This window comes from Coregonus lavaretus, assembly GCF_964263955.1.
Source record: "Coregonus lavaretus genome assembly, chromosome: 21".
NCBI lineage: Eukaryota > Metazoa > Chordata > Actinopteri > Salmoniformes > Salmonidae > Coregonus > Coregonus lavaretus.
Genome location: NC_140008.1, coordinates 38,205,312 through 38,213,740, shown reverse-complemented (window position 1 = coordinate 38,213,740; position 8,429 = coordinate 38,205,312). Strand labels below are relative to the sequence as shown.

Sequence of the window (8,429 nt, the reverse complement as noted above, 5' to 3'; positions counted from 1 at the left end):
AGCACCTTGCCATAAGGCAAAAGTGATAACTAAGTGGCTCGGGGAACAAAACATCGACATTTTGGGTCCATGGCCAGGAAACTCCCCAGACCTTAATCCCATTGAGAACTTGTGGTCGATCCTCAAGAGTCAGGTGGATAAACAAAAACCCACAAATTCTGACAAACTCCAAGCATTGATTATGCAAGAATGGGCTGCCATCAGTCAGGATGTGGCCCAGAAGTTAATTGACAGCATGCAAGGGCGGATTGCAGAGGTCTTGAAAAAGAAGGGTCAACAATGCAAATATTGACTCTTTGCATAAACTTAATGTAATTGTCATTAAAAGCCTTTGACACTTATGGAATGCTTGTAATTATACCATAGTAACATCTGACAAAAATATCTCATAACACTGAAGCAGCGAACTTTGTGAAGACCAATACTTGTGTCATTCTCAAAACTTTTGACCACGACTGTACATTGTGATGACCATGTGATCAGCTGTTCCAAGGAAAAGCAGTTTTAAGAAAGGCAAATACAATGGTGTTCAATAGTGAATAATTATTTCAAACTATTGAACCTATTATATGTCAGAAGGGGTATAGGATAGCTGGAGTAGCTGGTAGCTGGAGTAGCAGGTAGCTGGAGTAGCTGGTAGCTGGAGTAGCACGTAGCTGGAGTAGCAGGTAGCTGGAGTAGCTGGTAGCTGGAGTAGCTGGTAGCTGGAGTAGCACGTAGCTGGAGTAGCAGGTAGCTGGAGTAGCTGGTAGCTGGAGTAGCACGTAGCTGGAGTAGCAGGTAGCTGGAGTAGCAGGTAGCTGGAGTAGCTGGTAGCTGGAGTAGCAGGTAGCTGGAGTAGCAGGTAGCTGGAGTAGCAGGTCAATTGTCAGTAGGCAGGGGCCATATAAAACATTTATGATCTGGACTGAAGCGTTGGTTCCCTGTTCGCTTTCAATTGTTTTCTATTGAATGTGTATTCTATTTTCTATGTTTGACATGAGGGTAATTGCCATATAACATATCTAAAGAAATAGCCAATACCTTTTTGTTAGTTTCCAACCATCACAGGATCAGATCTAGAAAGCTGGCTCTGTGTTTAGGATGGGAAATGGACAACAGGGCTGCATTCAGCAGAGCACAATGTTGTCGAACACTCAGATAGAAATACATAATGTAAAACACACATGCCACTCTGACATGTAGAATAAGAACTCACGTCAGCTCTATTCATGACATTTCTATCTGCAACGTTCCACAACGTTTGCCTACCTAACATAGCCCAGGACAAGGGATGAATGTGTGTACTGTACACTGATGGCTGAAACTAATGTAACTGCTGTATAGGAAAGGATTTCTACCACTGATCTGTGATCTGAAGGGTTGGGGTCAATTACATTTAAATCAGTCAAATCCCGAAGTAAACTGACGTTCCAATTTTTTTCAATGCTTTTTAAATGAGAAACAAATGGAATTTGGAATTTCTGTTTGAATTTAATTTGCCCTAACCCTGGTGATCTGACCGCTGCCTGCTTCTGTCTGTTTTCATCTGATCTTCTCTTTCACTCAGTAGCGGTGCGTGGGTAAAATCACTGGGGAAGCCAAGCCCCCCTAAATATGATGTGGCTGTCCATGGTTCTGATTTATGTGTGCGTGTGTGTGTGTGTGCGTGTGTGTGCGTGTGCGTTCCTGCAAGTAGAAACGTCTATGCCATCCTCCTCTCTTTCATGTTGACGAAACAGTCTATCACTCTGTCATACAGTACACACTTTAATGTTTTGTTGTCCTAGGCTTGAAAAATAAATGGAGAGTCGCACACTCTAGGAGCTCAGATGCAATCATTTAATAACCTAATAACCAATGTTTCGACAGACAAGTTGTCTTCATCAGGGTATAATAACAAACACTGAGGGTCACTAGTTTATATAGTGTCAAAGGACACACACAGGTGTCTGTAATCATGGCCGGGTGTGGCCTGATGCCATTGGTTAATTCACAGATAAACAGAACATACAAAAAACATGAATAGATAGCATACGATCATAGATACAACTTGGCTACATAGGCCCACAAACATTTACAATGAATAGCAAAATCACAATAATCACAAGAATGGCTTCAAATCAAAGTCTACATTGAGACCGAAGAGTCTTTAAATTAAAGATCCAGGCAGCCTCTCGTTTTAACAATAAGTTGTCGAGGTCACCCCCTCTCCTAGGGAGGGTGACATGTTCGATGCCGATATAACGTAGGGATGAAATCGAGTGGTTCGCTTCCAAAATGTGGGCTGCGACTGGGTATGTTGAGTTTTTGCACCTAATGGTGCTACGATGCTCCGAGATTCGTACTTTTAATTCGCTCTTTGTTTTACCCACATAATATTTACCACAAGGACAAGTTATAAGATAAATAACTGCCTTAGTGGAGCACGTAATAACACCTTTGATTGGGATCTGTTTCCCTGTTTGGGGGTGTTTAAAGGATTTGTAAGTGCCATTGCATTGAGCGCAGCCATTACACTTGTAGTTTCCATCCGGTAGAGGCGCAAATAGATGTTGTGCAGGGATATTTAGGGGTGGTACATCAACGTTTACCAATTGATCTCTGAGATTTCTGCCCCACGAGAATACGACCAAGGGAGGGTCTGAAAACACATTACCGATACTATCATCGGATCTTAGAATGTGCCAATGTTTGTGAACGATTCCCTTAATTTGTTCAGAACACTTTGAATAGCGTGTAGTCAGAACGCAAGAATGCTTCTTTTTGCGAGACTGTCCTTAAAAGAGATCAGGTCTCGATTTGTTTTGAATTTTCTCAATGGCAGTATTAATTTGACCATTTTTGTACCCCCTCTCCTTGAATTTTCTTTGCGTCTCAGACATATTTCTGTCGAAATCTGATCGTTTTTTTCAAATTATTTTGATTAGACAGAATTGGCTGTAGGGCAAACCGTTTTTCAAGGGAAGCGGGTGACAACTATCAGCCCTCAACAAACTGTTACGATCAGTAGGTTTCCTGTAAAGATCAGTGTATAAAACATTATCCTCACACAAAATCAGAAGATCAAGGAAACTGATTTGAGTCAGATTGTATAGTAAATCTCAGGTGCTCAGAACAAGAGTCAAGAAAGCATGGAATGCCTGGAGATGTTTTGAATCACCCCTCCATAGAACAAAAATATCATCAATGTACCATTTCCAAATAATAATGTTAGGCAAGAAAACATTTTTGAGAGGATTGAAAATTGACTGTTTCTCCATGTAACCCACATACAAATTAGCATAGTTAGGAGCCATAGGGGATCCCATAGCAGTACCCTTCGTCTGAATAAAGAAATCATTTAGAAACATGAAGTAGTTGTGTGTGAGTACTATTTCAGCCAATGTTATAATGCATGCACTGGAAGGTAGTTCATTTGGGTCACGTTGCAGAATAAAATGACCTCAACAACTTCTTGTTAAAACTTGCCTGGATCTTTAATTTAAAGACTCTTGCTCCCTTCGGTCTCAACCTAGACTTTGATTTGAAGCCATTCTTGTGATTATTGTGATTTTGCTATTCATTGTAAATGTTTGTGGGCCTATGTAGCCAAGTTGTATCTATGATCGTATGCTATCCATGTTTTTTGTATGTTCTGCTTATCTGTGAATTAACTTCTCCAAACTGTTGCCACAAAGTTGGAAGCACAGAATTGTCTACAATGTCGTTGTATGCTGTAGCATTAAGATTTCCCTTCACTGGAACTAAGGGGCCTAGCCCGAACCATGAAAAACAGCCCCAGACCATTATTCCTCCTCCACCAAACTTTACAGTTGGCACTCACTATGCATTCGGGCAGGAAGTGTTCTCCTGGCATCTGCCAAACCTAGATTAGTCCATCGGATGCCAGATGGTGAAGCGTGATTCATCACTCCGGAGAAAGCGTTTCCACTGCTCCAGTGTCCAATGGCGGCCAGCTTTCCACCACTACAGCTGACACTTGGCATTGCGCTTGGTTATCTTAGGCTTGTGTGCGGCTGCTTGGCCATGAAACCCATTTCATGAAGCTCCCAACGAACAGTTCTTGTGCTGATGTTGCTTCCAGAGGCAGTTTGGAACTTGGTAGTGAGTGTTGCAACTCGCCTGTCCCGTTCTATGAGCTTGTGTTGCCTACCACTTCGTGGCTGAGCCATTGTTGCTCCTAGACGTTTCCACTTCACAATAACAGCACTTACAGTTGATCGGGGCAGCTCTAGCAGGGCAGAAATTTGACGAACTGATTTGTTGGAAAGGTGGCATCCTATGACGGTGCCACGTTGAATGTCTCTGAGCTCTTCAGTAAGGCGATTCTACTGCCAATGTATGTTTTTGGAGATTGCATGGCTGTGTGCTCGATTTTATACACCTGTCAGCTAAGGGTGTGGCTGAAATAGCCGAATCCACTAATTTGAAGGGGTGTCCACATACTTTTGTATATATAGTGTACTTAATTTACAAAAATAAAATATGACTCTACAGTGCTCCTTTGTGGAAAAATGCAATTATTGACAGCAAGAAATAAACAGACACGGTAATCCAAAGAACTGTACATTTTCCCAACTACACAATACAAATATCTGAAAACAAACACATACTGTACAGTTTTAACTTATTGACAAATAAATATGTTAATACAATTACATTTCTCTAAAATGTAATGATAGCACACAAAGTATGTAACAACACAATTGTTTAAATATAAAATGTATATATTTCTATTTAAAGTATGTAATATTTGATTTGATTCATTTACTCATTTTATTATATAACTTCATTTGTTTAAGCCAAAAAACCTACTACCTACACTACAGTTACATATATGATACAAAAATATTTGATTGATCATAATGAAATCATTAAGATGTGTTGTCTAGGTATGAAAAAGTATTTGCCCCTTTCAAATCTTCTCTACTTTTACATATTTTTGATACTGAATGTTATCAGATCTTCAACCAACACCTAATAGTAGATAAAGGGAACCTAAGTGAACAAATAACAAAACAATTACATACTTATTTCATTTATTTCATAAACAACGTTATGCAACACCCAAAAAGTAATTGTGAAAAAGTAACGGCCCCCTTACACTCAATAACTCTTTGTGCCACCTTGAGCTGCACGACTTCACAAGTTGTTTTCCGAAACGCAGGCGACCAAATTACCACCTCATCGAGCGGGGGATTGCGCAATAAACCTCCAGGTAGACGCTGTGCCTCCCAGGAGTCATGTATTTCCCCTGTCGCAGGCTGAAACGGAGGCGATGGAGACATACTGTACGTCTCCGAGTCCCTGCACCAGGGGTTCATACGTCCCTCTTCTTCACCCGCCTCCTCAAGTTATTTTTTTGTGAAGAAGAAAGACGGAGGTCTGCGCCCTTGCATTGATTACCGAGCACTTAACAAGGGGACAATTTGTTATAGTTATCCTCTACCCCTCATTCCATCTGTAATCGAGTCAATGCATGGGGCGCGCTTCTTCACAAAATTTGATCTCCGGAGTGCGTACAACCTGGTGCGTGTCCGAGAAGGGGACAAGTGGAAGACAGCATTCAGCACAACCACGGGGCATTATGAATACCTGGTGATGCCGTACGGTTTGATGAATGCTCCATCAGTCTGCCAGTCCTTTGTGAACGAGGTGTTTCGGGACATGCTTGGTCGCGGTGTGGTGGTCTACATCGATGACATTCTGGTGTATTCCGCTACGCGCGCGGAGCATGTGTCCCTGGTTCGCAAAGTGCTGGGCCGACTGTTGGAACATGACATTTATGCCAAGGCAGAAAAGTGTCTGTTTTTCCAACAGTCCGTCTGCTTCCTCTGATACCACCTCAGGTGTGGCGATGGAGGGAGACCGCATTTCAGCCGTGCGTAATTTGCAGACTCCAACCAGGCCATGTGGGCCTTGTTCTTCAGCCGGTTTGATTTCACGCTGTCCTATATACCAGGCACTAAGAATGTGAAGGCAGGCGCACTGTCACGGCTGTACGACACAGAGGAGAGGCCCATAGACAACATCCCCATACTCCAGGCCTCCTGCATTGTGGCGCCGGTAGTATGGGTGATGGACGCGGATATAGAGCAGGCATTACGCACAGAGCCATCTCCACCTCAGTGTCCAGCTGGGCTGCGGTACGTGCCGTCTCTTGTCCGTAACCGTCTTATCTATTGGGCACACACGTCCCCCTCCTCTGGTCACCCAGGTATCGGCCGCACAGTGCGCTGCCTGACCGGGAAGTACTGGTGGCCTACCTTGGCTAAGGACGTGAGGGTGTATGTCTCCTCCTGCTCGGTGTGCGCCCAGAGTAAGGCACCTAGGCACCTCCCAGCGGGTAAGCTACATCCCTTACCAGTTCCACAAAGGCCATGGTCCCACTTGTGTATTGACTTTCTCACTGATCTTCCCCTCTCTCAGGGTACCACCATCCTGGTCGTTGTGGACCGCCTGCTGCCTCCTTCCTCTGCCCCGTCTCCCCACGGCCCTGCAGACTGCAGAGGCCCTGTTTACTCACATCTTCCGGCACTACGGGGTGCCAGAGGACATAGTGTCTGACCGGGGTCCCCAGTTTACATCCAGGGTCTGGAAGGCATTCATGGAACGGGTTAATCAGGGTTTCCCCTTAATCTATGGCTGCATGTGAAATGGCACCCTATTCCCTATATAGTGCACTACTTTTGACCAGGAGCCATAGGGCTCTGGTCAAAAGTAGTACACTATATAGGGAATAAGGTGCGATTTCAGACGCAGACAATGTTTGATTTCTTACTACGCTGGATACAAGCACAGTCCACTAGAGTCTAGTGACTAGAGCACACAGCCAACAAGCCCATGTCTGGCAAAAATACCAGCAACCCACCCAAAGACAGCACAGTTCGAAATGCCCTGACACACAAGGCTGTGTATATCATTGTACTATGAAAGATACTGTATATTGTAGATACTATAAGGGTTGCTTCAGCGATATAGGGACTCAACTTTCTGTAGCATTCATCCTCAGTCTATGGAACCCCCCAGCCAAGCCAATCAGTCAACACAACAGATACCTCAATCTATAGAACAACATTAAAAGAGAGCCCTCTCTAGAGACAGTTCTATAGAGTTGTGTGTGTCGTCACAGATTGAGACAGAGCTGTGTGTGAGTGTGTGTCGGTGTGTGTGAGTGTGTGTGTCACTGATGCAGGGCAGCTCCTTGGGGGAGGACTTCTCCAGCACAGAGATCTGTGTGACGGTGGAGCTCTCTGTGAAGAGGGTGCGTCTTCTCCTACTGTAGCTCAGATAGCCCTGGGTCTGCCACTTCCACAGACGCTTCTTCAGCTCCCCCTGCACCTAGACAGACACACACACACACAAACACAGAGAGAGAGAGCAATATAGAGAGAGAAAAATAGTTGTTAGAGAGAGAGAGAGAGAGAGAGAGAGCTCTGTCCTTTAAAAGCACATTGAGAGGTCCATACACGGCATACAGTACTTAAGATAATCTGGACATCAGAGACTTGAGATAGCAGTAAATTATAAGGATATTCAATGTTATTCAATCAAAATTCTAATTCTGTTGGTAACCCCCCTGCTTACTTCTCCATTCAGGAAACAGTAGAGCAGAGCCACAACAAAGCCCTAAGAAGAAGGAATAGAAAGTGAGTTGTACATCAGGCCATTTTAACTAGCTACGTTATTACAAAATCATATATTATGTCAAAATTACTCTAACACTTATTCAGACAGCCTCACCCCCAACAGACACACATTGCATGCCACATGCTGTACGTTGCATAAACACACACACACGTGAGCACGCACACGATGTGGGCACGCACGCACACACACCTACCTGGAAGGATCCCAGACCCAGCTCTATGAAGATGCGTGCCTCCTCTCCTGTGTTCTCTGGTAGGAAGGCAAACACCATGTAGTGCATCCCAAACAGAGGGATCAGGAACAGGGTGGACTTAGCCAGCCTCCTGCACACAGAGACAGAGAGAGAGAGACAGAGAGAGCGAGAGAGAGAGACAGAGAGAGTATAATCACAATAATGTATTTGTGTCTTTGTGTGTCTTACGTGTGAACTCGAGTGTTCTGTGCACCAGAACAGCAATTAACACACTAGCCCAATACCTATGCATTTATTCGGGGAGCCAGAACAACTGTTCTAAGTGTGGTCACCGAACCACCATCGTTATATGTGTGTGTGTGTGTGTGTGTGTGTGTGTGTGGGGGGGGGGGGGGGGGGATGACTCACATGAAGTGGCCGGTATCGTGTCCCCCAACACAGGGAGACTTTAGCTTCTGGACCAGAATACGGATCACATTAATGAAGATGATGAAGTTGACCTTAAGCAGTGGAGGAAGAGGATGAGTTAGTGCTGAATACTTTACAACACAGGGTGGGTTAGGGTTAGAGTTGAGGCTAGGGGTAGGTTTAGGGTGGAGACTAG

The 8,429-nt window shown here is 44.2% G+C and overlaps 1 protein-coding gene across 1 annotated transcript in view; it reads right to left on the bottom strand.

The window, feature by feature from the left end:
- Window positions 1-572: 572 nt before the first annotated feature.
- LOC311149153 (pituitary adenylate cyclase-activating polypeptide type I receptor-like) overlaps window positions 573-8,429 on the bottom strand; it is a gene marked incomplete at both ends in the record, with an annotated part of 65,374 nt that continues 57,517 nt past the window's right edge. Inside the window, 5 exons of the mRNA XM_084186239.1 lie at window positions 573-848; window positions 7,123-7,323; window positions 7,570-7,611; window positions 7,826-7,955; window positions 8,234-8,325. Of these exons, the coding sequence (XP_084042365.1) occupies window positions 573-848; window positions 7,123-7,323; window positions 7,570-7,611; window positions 7,826-7,955; window positions 8,234-8,325 (741 nt within the window). The remainder of the gene's footprint in view (window positions 849-7,122; window positions 7,324-7,569; window positions 7,612-7,825; window positions 7,956-8,233; window positions 8,326-8,429) is intronic.